The following is a 22,529-nucleotide window of genomic DNA, read 5'->3' on the forward strand; positions in this document are numbered from 1 at the left end:
AAATGCAGATTCTACATTTCTAAGAAGCTCCCAGATGATGCTGATACTGCTGGTTGCGGACCACCACACTTTTAATAGCATGGAACCAGAACAGTGACTTCTGAATATCGAGCTGACTTTCAGGGACTGGGCTAAAATATTGGGAACTCTGAAGATGGTACAGGAAAAAAGTGTAAATAAACACATTTAAAAATTTGGGAAGTCAAATCCATTCTACACACTTTCATTTATTGTCTGGACAGATAAAGTACAAATAATTCAAACACAACAAGATTATGAAAAAAAAAACATTTACAATACTTTCCCTTGGAAATAATCTAAACTAGCAAGATTAACATGAAGTCATTCATTAATAACTAAAGTATACAACTGCCTGGTCCTAAGATTTTTTTTCCTTTTTTTTTCCCCCAAGATTGAACACATTATAGAGAAGATTTTGGCATGCCTTTCCCACTAATGCTTAGCAAATGCATCAAAACTTTGCCAGCAAACTGCGTTCATTCATAGCAGGTGACGTAAAAAGGTTTCCCTGAATGTTGAACGAGTGTTCTCTGAACTGAAATCTGGTGTTATATCCAAAACCGAAAAGAGGAAAAAAAAACAGAAAAAAAATTTAAAGGAGGAGTCTATGATGCAGCCTTGGTATTCGTAATCTGTCTACCACTACGACGACTACTACAAAGTTTGCCTCTTCAGTGTGAAAACAACAGTCCTGTCTACATGCACTTAGTGGGTTCAGCATGGGAAAAAATGCACAAAATAAGCACAAGTTATAAATAACCATAACGTTTTATTACCATTAAGACTAAACTTGTATTGAAAAGATTTTATATAACAAGACAAGAAAAGCAATAGCAAATTTAACTATCAACTAGATTATGCATAGCGAGTAACTGTTTCTATTACCCAGGGAAGAGCATGAACCCTTGTATTTTTTTGTTTTGTTTTTGTTTTAAATATATAACCGTACAAAGCACAAACATACTAAAATGATCAGTGCACTGGACGTGGGAGAGTGCTCCCTCAGTCATTTTGTTCCCTTAGCTCTGTTTGTTTTCCCCAATCTGAGTTACATTAAAATAAAGACTCAGTTGTTTTTATTTTTCTACTGTGCAGTAAGAAAAAATATTCACAACAAACATGACAATATATCAAACAATAGTTCTACACAAGTTACCTTGATACCTCTTTAACTGTCACTTAAATATCATAAGAAAACATTTTAAGACATATACAAACAAAACTAGCCAAGTGTTACAACTTATAATAAATTAACCCAAAGAAAAAATAACTTTATATATATATATTTATATTGTATATACACATACACACACAACAGAATGACACAATAATATGCTTCTTCCCATAGTTTAAGTAAACAAATAAGTAGTCTAGCCAATCTAGCTATATTTGATCTCGGCCATAGGCATCATCACATCGGCGATTAAATAAATAAGTGTTTCAAGCAACATAAACAGTGTTTCAAATGTACCAACACAGCCCAATTCTATCAGCATGGGCTACAAAGTGAATTTCAAAATTTCTTAATGAATTTAAAGCAAATGTATCTTTTGTTTTCCTCTCCTAAACACATTACATTTAACTATGATACTAAGATATGTAAATAATTTCGTAGCACCTACTGCTCAAACTAAGGAAGTTTTAGATCAAAAGGAAAATTAATCTTTTTAATTTTTGTTCTGCTGACATCCCATACTGATGACTTAAAGAAAAACTGTCTTTCAACTCATCTCCTTGCTTTTGGGTTTTGACTGTGGGGAACTGTGGTACCCTGGGTAGAACGAACACTCCTTTCCCCTAGTAATTAATAATTGTTTTTTAGTTATTATTACATGCTATGAAAAGATATGAAGATCATCTGTTTATAGCCCATCCTTCAAAAAACAGTCTACGAATCCAGTTTAAAACACACATCTTGATCTCTAAAAAGTTACCAGTGCAGTATGAACGCGACAAAGTTGTCAATTTCCCCTAAATTAGCCAGTCAAAATATTTTTTTCTCAAATCCAGATTCTCTTGTAAAAATTCTTTATATTTTATAAAAATAGATTTTTCTTGAAACCCATTTTCAGCAAAGAGACCACCTCTTTGGCAACAATGTTAATGTTATTAAATTGTTAATGTCATCAGGTATCCCCCTTGCCCCCATCCCCTAACAGAAGACTGTTTTAGTTCACATGATATAAAAGAAAAAAGGAAAAATAAAAAAATTTGCAAAAGTTTTTTTTTTTTAATTTTTGCAATTTTTATTATTCCTCTTTAATTTGTGTGGGGGTTTTTACCAATCTGATTGGATCGACATTTTGACAAAAAAGAAAAATCTTTTTTTCCTTTCTTTGAATCCCATTACTTTGTAAAAATTGTTTTATTTTTATTATTTTTTTTGTTTTTTGTTTTTCTTCTTCAAATGAGCGAATGGTCATCTTAAAAAGATCCACCTTCAAGGAAGGTAGTAAAGTTAGCTGGCTGGGTAAAAATCCCTGCACATCGCTATCTATGTATATTATATTCAACAACGACAGCTATGAAAGAACATTCAATGCATCAAAGGTATTTTTTTGTTTTTTTTTTTTCTTTTTTTCTAAGCATTATAAAATCCTTTCCTGGTACACCTCAGGATAATCCAATGTTTTAATACTTAGGCAACACTGGCTTATAAAGTCCATGGTTGAATATAAGCCTTGAAAAGTTTGTTTCTCTCTCTTTTGTGTATGTGTGTGTGTGCGCGCGTGTGTTTTGTTCGTATATATTTCTATATATATTTTAGTAAGTAAGAATGGGAAATTCAGGACTTGTGGGCTTTGTTGGTTTTAAAGGAAACTTGCAACACTCTGTCTCCCAGGCGGTACCCGTTGAGGCTGGCGATGGCCATGGCCGCCTCATCATAGTTGGTCATGGTGACAAAGCCAAATCCCTTGCACTTGTTGGTGTTGAAGTCACGGATCACCTTGACGTTGTTCACTGCTCCAAAGGGGCCAAAGAGCTGCCAGAGGACACTCTCATCGGAATCAGGGGACAGGTTGTAGACAAAGATGCACCACCCAGTTCCTGTGTGACCAGGGATGTTCATTCCCACAAGGCTTGTCATTCCATCAATGGTAATTGGGGAGAACCTGGGGGGACAAGCAGAAGGGGGGACTGGTCCAGACATCAGTCTGACCAAGGATAACACACAGATGCACAGACACAGACACGGGGCAGAGGGCTGAGTGAGTGTTTGCAGGAGAGTCTTCAGGGTTCAAAAACCAAAATGTAAAAACTAATGTCTATGTCATTTCCTCTGATGGGAATGGCTTGACTGGCTAGGGTATGTTCATGCTGAGAGAAAGATCTAGGTCCATTTCTAAAAACCATGAGGGACTCCCAGGGCTCCCAGAGCAAGGCTCTATAATAGTTCTATCACAGTAGATGCTCAGAGCGCACCCCACCCTGACTCCACCCCACCCCAACAATAGACAATGTGCTCTTGGGGGAAAGGGTCTATTTCATTCATTCTGTGGCCCTATTTGTTTATGCAGTGGAGCACATATGGGAATCTCACAGATACAGTGACACATAGAAAATGCTCAATAAATATTTATTGGTTGAATAAGTGACTAACTTTGGCCAGTGCTTGGGAAATTTCATTTTTTTTTTTTAAAGGCAGATTAGGAGATGGCCCTAAAGTGCTTAAGTCTACCATTTTTGCATTCCCTTGACCTATGGTTGTCAAAGGTTTCTTGGTGAGGATGGAGATACTTGACAATGAACAGGCATGTCTTGCTATTAAACAGATGGGTGGTTCATGTTTCATTTAGCATTTATCCAAAAGGGTTTCCCCTACAAACTCAAGCAATAATAATAAAGATGTATTACTCCTTTATGCTATGTTATCTGGAATTTATTCCTAAGCATCATTGGAGCAAGACTTCAAGTGGTTTGTGCATTTATATATCTTGAATCGCTGTACATTAGAAAAACATAAAATTGTTATTTGCCCTATTATAACTGCTTTTGTATTAGGCTTAGAAATCTTCTCAGTTTTTGTGTAATCCTGAAAAGAAAAAAATGACCCTTTAAATTCGATTCACTGTCTGATGAAATAAATCCTTGTGTGATTTGTGATGGATGCACCAGATGAAACAACTAGGTTACCAGTGCCTACAGCAGAACAATATTTGTTAATGTCTTGTTTCACATCAAAGCTTATATAGGGATTTTTTATTTTTTATTTTTGGGATGGAGTCTCACTCTGTCACCCAGGCTGGAGTGCAGTGGTGCTATCTCGGCTCACTGTAACCCCTGCCTCCCGGATTCAAGTGATTCTCGTGCCTCAGCCTCCTGAGTAGCTGGGACTACAGGCACGCACTGCCACGCCTGGCTGATAATTTTGTATTTTTAGTAGAGACGGGGTTTTGCCATGTTGGCCAGGCTGGTCTTGAACTTCTGACCTCAGGTGATCCACCCACCTGGGCCTCCCAAAGTGCTGGGATTACAGGCATGATCTTATATAGAGATTTTTGATGCTATACACTGAATAGTTTCTTGCTTTTCATTTGGCCAGGCTTTTACTGGGGGAGATAGGAAAAGGAGAGAAAGCAAAAACTAGGGACGAGCATGGTATAAAGTGTGAGCTACAACTGTTTTTAAAAATAAGCAAATATTCTTGGAGATTTGAAAGTCCTCTTAAAGAATAGTTCTGTATCTAACTAGAATTTGGATAATCAAATGGCTACTGAATATATGCTAAATCTAACGACTCAATAGACAATATTTTTGCTATTATTCACTAAGTCAATCTTCTCTCTTGTTTAAAAACAATTAACAAGAAAAAGCCAAAAAATATTACGGTGTAGATTCTTAGAAGTGCAAATCCATGACAATTTGTAACTTGTATCATTTCTGAAGATTGTCTTTTTAATCTTCTCTCCTCCAACCAGGTGAGTTGACCCTGGTGAATTGACCTCTTTCTGTTTATAGGTGGAAAACAGCTAAGTATTTATTATAAGTCAAAGGTCAGGGCCAGCAAAGAGATTGCAAGTACAGCCCTTATCCTAGTTAGTGACAGTTAATTGCGGCATTTTGGTAGGAAGCATTCTAAGTCCAAATCTGGGTTCAATAGGAAAAGAGAATGCTATTATCAGCTAGTGATGTTTACTCTGGGTGGGGCAGTGGAGGAGGTGGCGGCAGGCCTACCACAGCTGTGTCTTCCCCTATCTTATCTATGTTATAAGCATTTCTCTTTTCATAACATTTAGCACCACCTCGCTAACATCAGAGAGGAGCAAAGGAATGAGATAGAGCTCGGAAAGATGTAAAATCCCTGGGAACAGGCATACAGTGTGCTGGAAATGTGGAGATAACTCATAGTTATCTTCATTGATGTTGGGATTGAGATTTGAGAGGCTGGTCCTCTGAAGTGAAGTCTGCAGTCAGGTTACTTCCTCTACTGTGCACCAGTTCCCAGAGTCAGGGTACTTACCATGCATGGCCAGTGAAAGAACTGGGAGTGTGATGTGGACTATTAAAGACTACATCTCTTTCCCTTGACTGTAGGAAGGGGAATTAAAGTGTGCAGCTCTACTGAGCAAGATGATGAAGACACTATGTCCCTAGCAGTGCGGTGGAGCTTATCAGAAGCACATATGGGAATCTCATGGACACAGTGACATCACACACCCAACTTTCCAAGATTCAGATTTCACACTGGGTCTGGAAAACCTTTGAATCTGCCTTCAGAGAGCCCCAAAAGCCTTGACTCTGGGCCCCCAACCCCACAAAAAGCCTTTCAGTGAAAGGAACAGCAAGTTTAAAACACACATAACATATAACCAAGGGAGGATTTATAATAACTGTTAAAACCTGTAACAAAAGAAACCCCTGGTTGAGGTGCACACAGATACACTTCATTCTCAGGATGTGCTCTGAAATGCACACTGAAGTGGGGGCAGGAGTAAGAAAGTCATCCTTGTGTTTGTTTATCCTTTGGCCAGAGCTGGTAGTCCAAAATCTAATTTTTCTACTGAAAAATCATAAGATTGTCAACCACAATTAGCAAAATGTTCTAATTCTGATTTGTTGGAATCTGCCCTCTTAACTGAATCTTGGCATTGCTAATGCAAAACAGTTTGCTCTGCAAGTTTGCAAAACCAGCCAGCAAAAGAGTCGGAGCCTTTCCCCTTAGGGGAGCCATTCAAAGGACTAGATTATTAAGAGCTTGGTAGCTGTGGCACCTGAACCATAGGAGAAGCCCACCTGCAAATAAAAGAAAATGTGAAACACACAAATACATTTTGTGTGCCCTAAAAGAAACAAAATCAACTGAGGTCCGAAATTAAAATTAAGAATTTGACATGCTGGTGGAAGAAAAAGGAGGAATTTTTTTTTTTTTAAAGTAAAGTTAGTGAATTAAAAAAAAAAAAAAAAAAATTCTAGCCCCAGTCTGTGCCAACATGGACATCTGGCAATCTGTGGAGTTTTAATTACCTCTTTACGCCATAGGCCATATTAAGCAAATTGTCCAGCCTGCAAAGAGAAGGAGGGTCTCTGGGTTAATGCCTCACAGATGGCAAGATCGCTCAATGGAACTATTAATAAGAATGCTCCATTTTCAAAGAAGAAAAGCTCAACAACTTTCCCCACTGCTTGGGAGTCTCTCCACCGGTAGTTTCCCCCTTTTCTGTCTCTAACTGCAAGTAATTCATGTTCGGGTCAATGCTAGAGTTTAAAGCAAGTGTCTAACGAGTCTCCCTTTCTTTCAAGATCTGAATTAATACCATTCCCCCCACCTCTCAGAACGTTTGTGTGGATTTTGTTTTACATTGTATGTGAAATTTTTCAAAGCGGGGCCTTCTTAAATTGTTCACCTTTTTACTATAATTAAACTTGTAAATAAAGGTCTCTGTTCCAGATTAATAATACACAGGCACACAATATGTATCGGAACGGATATTTTCTGTTAGCCTTGCTATATTAACTAAATAATCTTACTACACACATTTTTGGGAGGCAGGGGGGAGTTTGCAGGTTAAGATTTTTAAAAAGTAGCTTACTGTTTACTGCCTGATAGCACCTCCCAGCAAACTGCCATTATGCTATAATCTTCCTCACATTCAGTACCTTACTTGGGGACAAGCTATTCACACCATAGGGCAGTAGTAACCATAGTTTCCACCATTAGAAGTCTGCTGGAGAGGCTTTTACATAAATACTGCATGTGCTCTCATGCAAAATAAAAATTAGATGACTTGGACTCTTCATGAAATCATTAACCATTTCAAATTCACGGGGCATAGGAGGACACGAAAGAGGATGATTTTTCTCCTCATGTAGCCAGATGGAGCATACTATCCTAGATAGAAGGACCTACTATTTCCCACGTGAAGTTTCTCAAAGAGAAAAACATTTTCATCAAAGGGAGGCTGGGATGTGGTGTGGAATAAAATAATTGTTTAGAATTTATCATGGGTAAGTCACAAATATTTTTATCTCTTGTATAACAGAGACCAGTCAAGGTCATACTGCCTTCATGGAGAGAAACCTGTCTTTAGGAGAGTCCCAGGAGAAGGGCAATGCCCCCCTGCCCCAGGGGCTTCCTGGGAGTTGGGTACTCGAAATAAACACTAATCAGGCTTGGACAGGATCTTCCTCCCTGTCTTCCCAGAATCTACTGACTTAACATAATAAGGTTAACACCTTAGACAGTCCCCCGTCCCCTGAACTCAACAGAGTTACCTGCCGAGGGAAAAGAAGACAGGAAAAACCACTCCCTCTGGCAAGGATCTGCCTTATGGTCTATTTTTAAAATTTATTAAAAGCCACTGTCCAGCCTTAAGTCTAATCTGCTGAATGTGGTCACTGATCTGTGATAAACTGTTGTTGAAACTGAACCTTCATGTTTGGTTAAATACAGAAATTTTGTTTCTACCAAAGAATCTGAAGTTTATACAGTCACAGTAGTAAATTGGAAAAGGGCTTAGAAGGGCATCTGTTCCAACTGTCTCATTTTACAGGAATGGAAACTGAGGCTTGGGGGGAGTTTTGCACACTGATTCCTGGTGGTGGAAGCTTTTACCCTTGCCCCATTTGTCAGGACCATGGGCTTCCCTGGCTCTTGCCCAGCTCTGAACCCCTGTAGCAGGGCTTCTTCCTCTTGGGCATGCCTACCTGAACCTCTGAGCCTGGTGGTGAAGCGGACCTGGGTAGCGCCGGTTGGGGGACTGGTAGAGCTGGGAGAGCAGGGCCTGGCTGGACTTCTGGCTGGGGTTGTTGGCAAACTTCACAGTAATCGGTTCCGTAGCACCGCTGGGCTTCTGGCCATTCAGCCCTTTGATGGCTTCTTCTGCCTCGATCCTCTTATCAAAGCGGATGAATCCCACCCCTCTGGACACTCCTGGGGAAAGAGAAAGAGCCTTTGTAAAGAGTGAACACACCAAACTGGTAAACATCTTCGGGAAGAGATGGGTCCGATGGATATTGTGTGAGGAGTAAACCCACCTGTGGGGCCACGGCTGAGCCCAGTTCCCTGATCTCTCTCACCCATCAAAACACATTTATCTGCATTCCTGCCATCATGGCTCTGGACTGATGCCTCTCAGCCATAGAACATAGGGATCTCTTGCATCTGGCCCCTCTGGTCCTCTACCACTGCTCTGCTCCATCCTCACCTCCCAAAAGTTACTATCACTGATCACTCACAGTCCAGTTTCTAGTCTTCTCATGTGTCCTCCACATGTAGCGAGTGTGCAATCTATTTGAAAAGTGAACTCTGACCACATCACATACTTTAAAAACATCTTCTATAGCTCTTTTGTACTTTTTAAATTTTGTACCTTGTACATAGTACCTATTCTTCACTGACTCCCATTCTAAAATGAAAAACAAACAAAACCTACAAAATACCCTTCCATGGCTCCATTCTGCACCCAGATAAACTCTAGACTTATTGGTACAAGATTCAATGCCTCTGACAATCTGGCCCCAAATTCCCTATTGAGGCTCACACCAGCCACCATGAACTGCCTGAGGCTCCTTGAATAGACTGTGTTCTTCCTCGATTCCATGCCTTGGGTTATGCTCTCCTCTCCACCTAGAATGCTCTGTCCCTCCTTTTTTGCTGGATACCTTTGAAACATCCTCCCAACCCCTAATCAAACATTGCCTCCTCGATGGGGCCTTCCCAGCAATTCCCACCAGGCATGGCACACCTTCCCCTGAGCTCTCAGGGGCACTTGACAGCTTCTAGCAAGTATTTGGACTCCACACTGGAGTCCTGTAAGGGTGGGGCAGTGCCTGTTCATTCTTGGTCTCCAGTGTCCCTCTGCACAATGTCTGGGGCAGAGCCAGCTTCTGTGAAGGTTTGTCTCATGAATCATATGATAAATGTGCTAAACTATTCTCAGGGGGTGAGTTCTAAATTGGAATCAAATTGGAGGTAGGCGAAAACACCTTGTCATTAAAAATGCAACCTAGAGTACCTGACATTTCTTACTGAGAGGTGGTGGCTGCCTTTCTTTATTGTAGACAAAGAACCCCAGTACCAGATCCTCAGTTCAGATCCCTGTACTGCTACTCACTAGCTTTGGGGAGTTAGATCCCCCACTTTCAATCTGTTTTCTCATGTGTGAAATGGGACAATTCCTAACTCTATAATGCCATGAGTTGGAGTTATAGCTACGCATACAGGTTATTTTCACATACAAAAGTAATGTTATTTGGTTGAGGGCTGAAAAAGACTTTGAAGGTCATATAGTTCGACTCTCAACCTGATGCCTGAATCCTTTTTACAACCCTGCCAAGTAGTTTAGCTGCTGCTAAAACAAGTCCCATGATGGAGAACTACCTCCCAAGATGGCCCATTTTAAATTTGGGCAGTTGACCGATAAGAAGTCTTTCTTCCAAGTCAAAAATCTGTCTATTCATGATCCCTATCATCTGCCTTAAGCAGCCATCAGCCTTCTGCTCTTATGAGTAACAGGGCTGATGACATTGATATACACAGAAAGAAATTACAAAGAAACACTTAACCTGTGACTTGATCAACCAGGATTCGTGAGGTGATGATACGGCCGTATTGCGAGAAAAGCTGCTCCAGTTCCTTCTGGGTCATGGTTTTGGGAAGGCCGCTAACATAGAGGTTAGCATCCCTGATTGAGGCAGAGCTCGGACGGGCATATGAGACCTAGGAAAAGGCAAGAGGAGCTAATTCCATTATAGGCAATCACCCTCAGAGTAGACGCCGAGTCCACAAACAAGATGACAGTCCCTCATCTACCGTTACAACTAATGGTGTCAGTTTAAATCACTCAGTAGTTCAGATTTTTAGCTACTCTTCTAATAGTAATGAGAACCAGGAGAACAACAATAGAGGAACAAGAGGAGAGTTGATGATAACTTAAAACAAATGCACAGATAAGGGTCTCTAAGTGCAGAACAAAATAGCTACTGTATGGCAGCTGTTAAATGCAGAGCTACCCACGCATGGAGTTCTGAAGATTTACCTCCTGGATGTGGGTGTATAGATGATTTACTGTATCCAACACATAATAATCTTTGAATAAACCAAAAAAAAAAAAAACTCATGAAATTCTGCTCTGCACATTTCTCTCCTTGCCACCCTCCCTACCCCCATCCCCTTCTTCCTGAATACATAAAAGCAATCAGGTTTTCTGCAAGATTTTTTTATGTTCCATCCTTTGTGTTGCTCCAGTCTGCTCCCATGAGGTCTGCTCTTCAACGAATGACAAAGTGCTGGTGAAATAGGGCTGAATGAACATCTGCTTGCGAAACTGGATATGTGACCTTGTCGTCACATCTGCAAGGACCAGTTGCCTCTAACTTTGAAGCAGGGCAGATAAAAACCACAACAAACAAAATGGGGGCACGATGGAAAGGAGGGAGGGAAAGGGCAGTAGAGAGAGAGAAGAGAGCCTCACCAATGGTTATAATAAGTTCGACTTTGTAAATTTGTCCTCCCAGATCTCTCAACTGCTTTTTTTCCCCCAAAAAGCTAACACAGAAGTGTAAACAGATCTGAAATTCCATCTGCAAGAAGCCAAATCTGTAGCAGTACACATAAGCAAAGCAAACCCCAGCAGTCATTAATTTTAGACTTTCATTTACTTATTTATTTATTTTTTAAGAAAACAACATCAGACATTTGAAATATAATTTACAGCTAGTCTAACAAAAGCACTTTCCTGCTAAAGCTATTTCTGGGGTGGTTATGGCTCAGAATAGATGATGAAAACAGTCATTTCAGAGCACATCTGACAACGTTGGACAGGAAGAGACCTATATGCCTTAGCATTTTTCAGTTGGAAGTTTTATTTAATCCATATAACTGATTCATAAGACCTATTAAGACTGTAGGGGTGAGAGTGTGTGTGTGTGTGCACATACACACAAAAGCATGTGTGCAAAAGGAATTGAACACGTTAAACCAGACCTTTGACATTAAGACCTAAACCTCCAGCAGTAAAGTGGGCCTTGCTTCTGTGACCTTCAGGGAAGAGAATGGGTCTAGCAAAGAAGATGAAGGATGAGCAGAACCCTCATCCATGGCACTCTCCCCCTTTCCATGACAGACATGCCAGGTCCCTTTATGAGTTCCACACCTAAAAATAGATGTTGACTCAACAGATAAAATGATGTGAGTGACTAATCTGCCTCGCTGGCCTCCTCCTGCTGATGGAGTGAGGCAGCTGCCTTCAGTATCTCCATCTTCTAGAAACTCATAGGTGGGCTGGGAGGCCTCTGGAGGCTCCTTCCCAGCACATGGCTGAGAGGTAGAGGGGCCTTTATACACAGGGTCCCAGTGTGTGCATTTGGGTGTGGGCTGAAGGACTAAGAACCCCATGTGACTGTCTGGACGGGGTTTCACTCCACGGAAGGTTCTCCCACCCCTGTTTTTTAAGGGACCAAGTCTGTCAATAGCAGAACCATTTTTTGAGTAGGAGGAAGAAGTGGTAGGAGAAGGAAATAAAAACATCATAGTGATATGCCCATGGCAATGAGGGTCACCCTTGTTTCACCCTGCCAATTACTGACAAATTAATTATCTGAATGACATTTGTGCTCCCTCAAAACACAACCTACCACTTTTATGCCATTGCTCATACAGACATTTTTTTTTCTACCTACTTCCCCAAGTCCAAATCCTACTCCTCTTCAGGGCTCAGCTCAAATGACATCTTCTCTAGGCAGCTTTCTCTAATCTCACCTTCTCCTAAATAATCTCCCCAGCAGTGCTCTCAATGAACCATGGTACTTAACCTGTTTCAACCTTAACTCATCACCTCTCCATTGAGGCTGATGATCTCTTTAGGTTGTAGGTCTTGTGTGTGTGTGTGTCTTATTCAACTCTGTGGCTCTAGCTCCCAGCACATAGCCTGATACCTATCGAGTATTCAACACCAACTGAAAAAAAAAAAGAATAAACACCCACAGCTCATGGGAAATGATGCTGGCATTACTGGCTCTTTGGAGTTAACTGTAGCTCTAGTAAGGTGGACCGCTGAAGAGTCAGGCACCCAGAATCCCAGCTGTGTTTCTCCACCAAGCTAAGAGCTAAGGGACAAATTTCCCATTTTCTAGTGCCTGGGGTTGGAAGGACTGAAAGAAGATTGTTTTAGGACTAGACATCACATAGAGGCCTTCTCTTAGCAAATATTTCCTCAGGATCTACTGTGAGCCAGGTACAGTGGTATGTGCTGGGAACACAGCAAGAACAAGGCATGGTCTCTTGCTGTAAAGGAACTCCAAGTCCAAAAAGGGCAACAGACAATACACAGGAGGCACTCAATAAAATGTGTTGAACAGAAGAATGGATGAGTAAACACACAGACTAATTATCACAGTGCCACAAGATGTGTGTGTTATGCCAGGGATACGTATGAGTGTGACTGAAACACAGAGGAAGGAGAGATTAATCAAAGGTTAAAAGGGCCAGGAAGGAGACAGAGCTGAGCTGAGACTGGTGGTGAGAAAGGTGGTGGTGGAGTCAGGGAATGGTGGCCTGATAATAGCCTTCCTCTGTCGTTAGGACAAATGAGGTGATGAAGATCGAGGGCTTAGCACAGTACCTGGCACCCAATAAATGCATAATGGATAGTCATGACCTTAACTCCCATTAGTTCTGCACAGTCAGAGCTAGGGTACAGAGGGAACTGGGTGAACCCTGCCAGGGAAGAGGAGCTGGCACTTGAAAGTTGGTGACACAACAAAAACCATTTCCCCTAAGTTGATTCCAACACAGGTAGAATCTCAGCCAGGGAGAATTACTGCAACACATCTCCAGAGACAGACCCTAAATCCCCAAAGGCAGCAACAAATCCCAAAGGTGAACAGCACATCAGTCATTCTATACCAAGTCTAATTCCTGTTTAGTATTTCTCACCTATATGGAACCTTAAGTCTATTGTTCTCTTAGTCCCCTGTCCATGAAACCTGTGGGGTTAGGATAGATAAAAATGACAGAAAAGAGATATTCCCACATTGAATATCCAAATGTTCATCCTAGTATCTAAAAGTTTCAACTTTCCATATAGAAGTATTAAATTCTAACTGAATGACTACAGTTGTCAGGTCCTTGGTTAGGCTGAAAGATTTCCAAAAAATTGCCAATTTTTGGCCCCTGTAGAGGGTCAGATTTGATGGCATATTAATCCTCCTGGGCCAGTGGCCTGGAGTCACAGGGCTTCCAACACTGGAGCCAGCACCCTGGAGAACCCCCCTTGCCTCAGTCAGGATCCTGTTTGCTTCATTCCTCCAGAATCTCTGAAGACAAGACTGGCATCTCTAGGCCAGCACTGACCTCCCTCTGGAACTCAGAAAGAGCTGGGAGTGAAGAAGCCACTCCTCTCTCTGGGTAGGGGTGGCTCATGGCCAGGTGACTGTGAGCAGCTGACTTTACAGATGATCTCCATGGAAGATCTGCAGTCTCTCCAAGCTCCTCAGCTCTCCTCATCCCTGGTGCTCGCAGTGTTCGCATCCTCCACCAGAAGGATGCTATAGCATCATGCTTATGATCCCTGACTGTGGGTCAGCTCCAGTACTCACTAGCTGCATGACTTTGGGCAAGTAATTTGATCTTGGTAAGTCTCAACATCTTTGCTGGTAAAAAGGGGGTCAATCATCCTTTGATGGGTTATTGTAAGAACTGAGATAATGTATTTAATATGTCTAGCACATACCTAGAACTTAGTAGATACTTACACATATTATTATGTGATGAGTCATACAGGCTTTTGTGGGCCAGCCTGGGAATCTAGCTCCCATTGGGACATAACCTCCAATTTCACCAAAAACAAAAACAAAACATGTGGAACACTATCAGGGAATGCCTGTACAGGCACTGCCCTCCTCTGCCACCCTGGTGGGGTCTGGACCATCTTTTACCACTTAACTGACATGAATGTCCTCTAACACATTTCCACAGATCCCACTGCTTTATGCCGACAAAGTACTTTCCACTTTCCAAAGTGACTTCCCAATTCTGCTGTCAGCAAATCTCACCAAGGTGGGTAAGGCAGGCATTGTCATGCATCACAGATGGGGTATCAGGACCAGGGCTTGGGGCTGCCTCTTCCCATGCAGCACCCACAACTCCCTTTACCTGTTCATACACAGGGCTTGGCCTGGGAAGGGTGGGAAGAACCGCATGACCTGAGGAAAAATGTTCCCTGAATCATCCAGCAACACCTCACTCCTTCTCTGTCCTCCATAATACAGAAAAGGGTGAGGACATGGAAAACACAATAAAGGCACGTTGGGTGCAATGAGGGGGATAAAATGAGAGGGAAAAGGTATCCTTTTCAGCCCCAGAAAATTGCTCCTTTAGAAAAACACTGGCATTTGAAGATGGGAGTTCATTCATTCCTCCTCTTCCTAAACATCTACTGTGTGCCAGGCCCTGGGACGGGTGTTGGGAGTGTCTCTGCTTCAAGAATCCCAGTCTGGAAAGGAAAGGAAAGAAATGAAGCACTCAATACAGAGGGCTGCTTCCAACAGGGAGATGCTCATTTCCTACTCCCAGTATTTCCTTCCATGCGGAGAGAACCCTCTGCAGTAACAGACCAGGCCTATTGCTATCCCTTCACCCACTCTTCTCCACGGGAAAGGAGTGACTCCGCTGAATGGAGGCTTCAAGAAAAGAAATAGGCATGTGAGGTTCAGATGCTGCCTGCTTCTTTCCTTCTGGGAGCCAGACGCCAGCTGGAAGCAGACATTCTGTTCCAGGCTCTGTCTTATGAGGGCAGAACCCGCTCTCTGCCTGTGGGATCTACAGCACTTGTGACAGGGTGTGTCAGTCTGTAAAAGTGTAAAGTTCAGTGTTATGGAGCCCACTGTGTCCATGCAACCCATCCAGGCCTTAATTGGCAATAAAGATGACCTTAGGATTCCATACACTTTTCTCTTTTGTCTTACTTCTCAATTGGTTTAAAACTTGGATGTGGGCCCAGGCGCGGTGGCTCAAGCCTGTAATCCCAGCACTTTGGGAGGCTGAGACGGGCGGATCACGAGGTCAGGGATCGAGACCATTCTGGCTAACACGGTGAAACCCCGTCTCTACTAAAAAATACAAAAAAAAAAAAACACCAAAACTGGCCTGGCGAGGTGGCGGGCGCCTGTAGTCCCAGCTACTTGGGAGGCTGAGGCAGGAGAATGGCGTAAACCTTGGAGGCGGAGCTTGCAGTTAGCTGAGATTCAGACACTGCACTCCAGCCTGGGCAAACAGAGCGAGACTCCGTCTCAGAAAAAAAAAAAAAAAAGAACTTGGATGTGGAAAACAGCAATGCCATTTGTTGGGCCCCTCTGGATTATAGTAATGACGTGGCCTCTATCACTGACTGGATTTTTTTCATGAGCTAGGCATTCTGTTCACAAAACTGCAAATTTCTATAACTGTGGTTCATAGTAAGTGGAGACATAGTGTCACATAAAGGTGACATACAGTGGCAATGGTGAACTCAGCAGAAAGTTATATTCCTGAAATCTGCTTCACAGAAATTTGGTGCTGGAAGTGGCCCCAAAAGTTTAGGGCAGGATCCAAGACAGCCGACCACTCAATTTATACATTTCCAAGGACAGGAAGCTCACCACCTCATGCGGCATCCTACACTATTGCTGGCCATTGTTAATTTTTTTTTTTTTTTGAGACTGAGTCTTACTCTGTCACCCAGGCTGGACTGCAGTGGCACCATCTTGGCTCACTGCAACCTCTGCCTCCTGAGTTCAAGCAATTCTCGTGCCTCAGCCTCCCAAGTAGCTGGGATCACAGGCAGGCGCCACCATGCCCGGCTAATTTTGTATTTTTAGTAAAAGAGGAATTTCACCATGTTGGCCAGGCTGGTCTTGAACTCCTGACCTTAGATGATCTGCTTGCCTCAGCCTCCCAAAGTGCTGGGATTATAGGTGTGAGCCACTAGGCCCAGCCTCATTAACTGTTGAAAAGTTTTTCCTTCTACTGAGTTCACATGTGTCTCCCCTCTAGCTTCCATTCTTCTCCTATTATTATTCTAGCTTCACACCCCAGGGCCATCTTTTCTGCCTTACCACCCCTTATCCTATGGGTCTCATTGATAGGTGCTAGTTAGAGTACTGGGTAACTATATTTTGAGACAAATCACTCCAAAGAAGTTCTTGTTTATGTTTAACTGAAAGTGAGCACCTGCTCTAGAATGAAAAGACAGCAATTAAAAGCAAGTGCTTTGGGGTTGGAGAGATGTGGACTTGAAACCTGACCCTTATTAGCTAGCTGTGTGACTATGGGGTAAGTTACTTAACCTTTCTGAGCTGCATCACTTGAATACATAGTTTAGAAGCTCTGTAATAGAGCTGTTTGAGGGTTAAACAAGAAAATGCATTTAAGACTCCTAGGCACAATGCCTGGCACACAGTAAACACTCAACAAACAATGGCTTTGATACACTTGTTTGTAATCAGGCCTTATGCTAGACACCAAGGGTGCAGAGATGAATACAACAGTCCCTGACATGTAGGACTATTAGTCTAGCAGAGGAGACACACACACACACACGCACAAACCAATCGTTTCAGAAGATCAGGCTGCAGATTTTCCCCAATCTGTTGTAACACCCTTTTCTCTGAGCGCATACAAACTCCGCAGAGCAGACAAGTCCCTGCGGAGATGAGGAGAATGGAATCAGAGAACAGATTCTGATGCTGCCAGGGCCTTCTAGGAACAAACCCTCTCAAGGACCTACAATCCCACTTCTAGGAGCAGGGACAGAAGAAAGAAGCCAACTGGTTCCTGGAAACAGCAGCTTTGATTGTGAGAATCAGTTTACCTCTGTGCCTGTGGCTATGGGCCTGTCCACAGGCAGGACAGGCATCCGCTTATGTAGCACCACTATTTACACTTCCCCTACCTGCCACCTAATATGTGCTATTCTTTTATCAGAGGTAAAACTTGATGGTAATGGTTCTAATGAGTTCCAATTGTGCCATTTTGTGATGGGAGTCTAAACCCCTTACCTGGGCATTCAAAGCCCTCTGGAATCTGGCCTAACCTCTCATCTCCTGCCAACCCCTTCATGCACCCTATGCTCCAGTTCAAACAAAAACATGGTCACAGTTTTCTGAATATGTCCAGAAAATTTCTACTCCCATGTCTTTGTTTTGCTGTTTGTTCATCATCATGTCAAAATAAACTCCTGCCCATCTTTCTAGGCCCATACTGAATGCCACCTCCTCCATGAGGCCCAGGCACAAATGACTCTCCTCTCCTTTGACTCCACAGAAGATACAAGGCAGTATATTTCAATGGCAATAGTTACACTTACCCTACCTCCCATTGCAGGCATCTGTGATAACACCTTACCTGCCCTATGAGTCTGAGCATTCTGGTGATCTCCATAGACCCCTGCGGCATCTAGTCTCAAAGCTTTATCAGGGCAAGAGCTCAAAAAAATGCTCTCTCAAGTGAAATGAAATGTATCATATACTTTATGCTGTGGATTTTAGCTTATTTTTTAAGAGCTGACTCTGATGTGATGAAGAAGCCAGAAAGAATCATGCAGTTAAAGAGTATCTACGGATATCATAAGGGTGTCTGGCACCCAGTAGGCCAGGTAAGTATTTCTTTTAAAGAACAGAAAAGCTATGACAATAGATTCATGTGTCTTGCAACTTCTTTGAAAATATCTATCAAATTATCAAAGAGGCATACTTAGTACGTACTAAGTTCTCTCTGTCTATCTAGTGGTCTCCAGAAGGGAGAGCTGTGCTAAAGGTCTCATGGCCTGGTTAGTGGAATATCTGGTTTTGGGCTCAGGGCCCCAGATTCAGTCTCTTCACTAGACTGCAACTCCTGGCTCCTGCTTTATAAAAGACTGATATGATTACTGTGGCCACCTGGAAGTTTCATAATACTTTCCCTATACAAAGCTTTTTACATATGTTGCCCGAGTCTTAGTAAAATTCAGACTCATTCTTTACTGCCTTACTCATCTCTGAAACATGTAGATGGAAAAAAGTCCTCCCCTCTCCTCATGTAATGTTCACCTTAGGGATAGCACCATTCACCATCATCTTCATTCTGGGGAGCATTTCTTGAGCATCCACTGTAAGCTACAATTCCCTACAAGATATCATTAGTTCCATTTTCCAGATGACAAACTCCAGCTCAGTGAGATAAGTACTTATTCAAGGTCACACAGCTGAACTAAGAGACAAACTGGGATACAATTCCATGTTCTGGGATGTTTCCACTATGCCACACTAACCCAGACAGTGAAATAAAAGCCGTGTGCTTGGCACAAACTCTTACTTTCCCTGAAAGGTTACCAAGCCAGAAAGATCACACTATAGTTATACTGTTGGAACTGGAAGAAATCATTTTGCGGATGAGAAAACCAGTCCAGAGAGTAAAGTAAGTTGCCCAAGGTCATCCTTACCAGTTTTTGACAGAGCTGGAACTTGACTTGCCATCTGAACTCAGAGCTCTTTTGAATGGACAAAAGGGGAGAAGGAAGAGGAGTGTGGTGCTCTCTGATCACTGACAGATCAGCCATCCTGACCAGAGGCTGCATGAGCACCATGAAGAAGTGAGTCTTTAATCCTCAGGGCCACTGATGTTTTAGGCTCGCACTGTCCCACAGAATTTTCTGGGATCAGGAAAATGTTCTTTATCTGTGCCGTCTAATATAGGTAGCCATTAGCTACAAGTGGCTACTGAGCACTTCAAACATGCCTAGTATGACGAAGAAACTGAACTTTGAATTTTATTAAATTTTAATTAATTTAAATTCAAATATAAATAGCCGTATATTGCTAGTGGCTACTATGCTGGACAGAGCAGTTCTATGACCAGAAATAACATAAAATTATAGCATCTCAGAGTTAGAAGGGACCTTTAGGATCATTTAGTCAGGCTCCATTGTGGGGCTGAAGTCCCTTCTGCATCATCCCTTATGAGTTCATTGGAATGCTTCTGATGATCGGAGCCTCACCACCACCCAAGGCAAACATTCTACTCTGATATATATACAGGTTCTCTTCCCAGATTCTTGAAATATAGGATCAAACTAATGCCTCAGGATGACTGCAGAATTTTCTTTCCTAGAGAATAGAAAGCCAACTATTGTGAGGTGAATTTGTGGGTGCAGAGACTTCTTTCCCATCTTTGTCATTCACCTTTAGACAATCTTCTAAAATGTGAAGCTGAGAATGGGACATAAGACACTAGGATGGGCTGACCAGAGTGGACAGGAAAGGACCACTATTTTCTGTGATATGGAGTCCATAACTCTCCCAACACAGCCAAAGTTGTGCTGAGTTTTTTTTTGTTTGTTTTTTTGTTTTTTTTTTTTTAAGCAGCTCGCATCACACTGTTGGCTTCTTTTACACTTGTAGACAGCTAAAGCCCCCAGATCCCATTCCATGTACTTCTGAAAACCTGTGTCTTCTCAACCCATACTGGTCTAATTTCCTTTTTAGATGTGGACACAGGACACTATGAATGACCTTCAAGATACTGGGATCATATCACCTTCACTGAGCAGAGAGAAGAGGGGAACTGTATTTCCATCTATCCAACTCCTATCCTTGTATTTGAAATTATTCACTCAAAGGAAGTGAACAGGGCATTGGGAAGCTGAGCAGCCAAATAAAATCTCCCACAAGAAAGAGAGGGTTGCTAGTACAACTGGGGTAAACGTGTCTCTGGTTTCCGCTGGCATTGCCACATGCTCTCTCTTGGCTCCCTGGGGATTCAGTGATCCAGCCGCCCCTGCTGACCTTGGCAGAGAAGCATTCTCGCCCAGGCTGTGACTCTAGCGATAATGGAGGAGGAGAGAAAATGCCTTTTTATTATTAACAAGACTGAGGGAGGCAGTCCATCATTTCTGGGTGGGGTGATATCCATCAGCAAAAAATGATCTGCTAACTCTCCGGAAAGCATTAAGAGCAGTGATAGGAGAAATAATTGCTTACGCTGAGTGCAAAGAAAAGATGCCTCAGCGGAATGGAGGCCCTTAGCAAGGCAGGTGGATGCAGGGAGGAGAGGGGAGGCGCAGCTCCCCCACGACCCCTGGCAAGAGAAAGAAGTGGGAGGGGCAAACTGGAACCTGCAAAGCTCAAGTGTGGAAAGACCCCCAGAGGCACCATTAGTGGTATTAGAAGAATAAAGTGAAAATGGAGAAGTGGTTAAGCAGCATCACAACAGGAAGAGGCGGAAATGAAGGAGCACACTCTCCTTCCCAGAGAAGGAAGGTGTTTCCTTCTGAAAAGCTTTCCCTCACACACCTTCCCCTTCTCTATGCCTGCCGCCTCCAGAACTGGGCCGCTGCCTCATGGCTAAGCGTCTTTCTTATTCTCTCACCCGCTGCCTGCCTAAGTGCTAACTCTCATAGATTTGCTCAGAGTGGCAGGAGCAGCTCTTTTGCCCCTTCATCCCAGATCCAGTCCTGCAATCATTCATAATACCTGTCCTCTGGAAATATTTTATTTAAAGTCATATTTTAATCATTTGGCTAATAGCTTAATGTAATTATTAGAAAAAGGCAAGTCCCTAAGTCATTTGTGCACATATAATACAATAAAAAAAAAAGATGGAAATTGGCCGGGTGCAGTGGCTCACACCTGTAATCCCAGCACTTTGGGAGGCCAAGGTGGGCAGATCACTTGAGGTCAGGAGTTTGACACCAGCCTGGCCAACAAGGTGAAACCCTGTCTCTACTAAAAACACAAAAATTAGCAGGGCTTGGTGGCAGGTGCCTGTAATCCCAGCTACTTGGGAGGCTGAGGCACGAGAATTGCTTGAACCCAGGAGGTGGAGGTTATGGTGAGCTGGAATTGCACCACTGCACTCCTGAGCGAGACCCTATCTCAATTAAAAAAAAAAAAAGGATGGAAATATATAAAAATGTTAACACTGTTGGCTTAGGAATGGCTGATATTGCCTTCATGATATTATTCTGTAAATACCAAATTATTTACAAAGGAGCATGTTTTGCTTTAAAAATTAGTGGATAAGGCTCCTAATAGAGCTGGTGGAAACTAATGTCTAAGGTTGACGAAAACCTTCCACAGCAGCCTGTAAGCTCTGGTTTCATCTGCCAAACATTCTATGTGGCGCATCGTTGATAGATGAACTTTCTTGGAACTTTACTTTGATCAGATCTTTCGCTCACTCAAACCTTGCACAGCTCCCTATCTCCCCAACTCCAATATCAAATAGAAACCTCTGCAGCCCCATGACTGCCTCGTCCCACTGCTTTAGAGTTGGTCATTTGCATGTCTGTGTCCCCCATGAGGCAGGAGCTTCTGGAGGCAGAGCCAGCAGCAAACACTTGTCTAATCCTACTCCTCATATTTAGGTCAAAACCCAAACAGGTGTCCCAACACTCTGAACGGTTTAGGGGATGTGATACCAAACCCTCACATTCCATTTTGGATCACTTTTTACTGAAAGTTCTCAATGTAACTTGAACATCAATTCAAAACTTTAGTAAACATATTTCTCTTTTGAAGGTACTCATTTTCTTTGTTCCTAATGAATGTGACAGAGCTGGACCAAATGCAACCTCACGGAAGCGGTTCTTAGTAAAAGTATAAAATTACAATGTAAATTCAGAAGCTGTTCTTTTGGAGCCCAAGAGAAGGTCAGGCCTGGGACAGGCATCAGGTGTGGGGTCAAGGAGTACCAGGAATAATTTTTCAGAATCTACAGCCATTTCCAGAGTCTAAAATGATCCCTATTGGAGATGACTTTAAAAAACAAAGCCAGTCGGGCACAGTAGCTCACGCCTGTAATCCCAGCACTTTGGGAGGCCAAGGCGGGCAGATCACCTGAGGTCGGGAGTTCACGACCAGCCTGACCAACATGGAGAAAACCTGTCTCTACTAAAAATACAAAATTAGCCGGGCGTGGTACTGCCTGCCTGTAATCCCAGCTACTCGGGAGGCTGAGGCAGGAGAATTGCTGGAACCTGGGAAGCAGAGGTTGCGGTGAGCTGAGATTGCACCATTGCACTCCATCCTGGGCAACAAGAGCGAAACTCTGTCTA

General features: G+C 42.6%; 1 protein-coding gene across 18 annotated transcripts in view; it reads right to left on the reverse strand.

Moving 5' to 3' along the window:
- Positions 1-207: 207 nt before the first annotated feature.
- The window catches only part of ELAVL4 (ELAV like RNA binding protein 4), a 154,649-nt gene continuing 132,327 nt past the window's right edge, over positions 208-22,529 (reverse strand). For 7 of the 18 annotated variants that reach the window (XM_045371307.3, XM_074007161.1, XM_045371256.2 and 4 more), the window contains 4 exons: positions 10,027-10,180; positions 8,167-8,392; positions 6,487-6,525; positions 208-3,134 (listed from right to left, as the gene is read on the reverse strand). In XM_045371307.3, the coding sequence (XP_045227242.1) occupies positions 2,807-3,134; positions 6,487-6,525; positions 8,167-8,392; positions 10,027-10,180 (747 nt within the window). In that variant the 3' untranslated portion in view covers positions 208-2,806. Of the gene's footprint in view, positions 3,177-6,486; positions 6,526-8,166; positions 8,393-10,026; positions 10,181-22,529 lie in introns of all 18 variants that reach the window. The other 11 variants (XM_045371258.3, XM_045371253.3, XM_045371283.3 and 8 more) reach the window with 4 other exon arrangements.

This window comes from Macaca fascicularis, chromosome 1, assembly GCF_037993035.2.
Source record: "Macaca fascicularis isolate 582-1 chromosome 1, T2T-MFA8v1.1".
Lineage (NCBI taxonomy): Eukaryota > Metazoa > Chordata > Mammalia > Primates > Cercopithecidae > Macaca > Macaca fascicularis.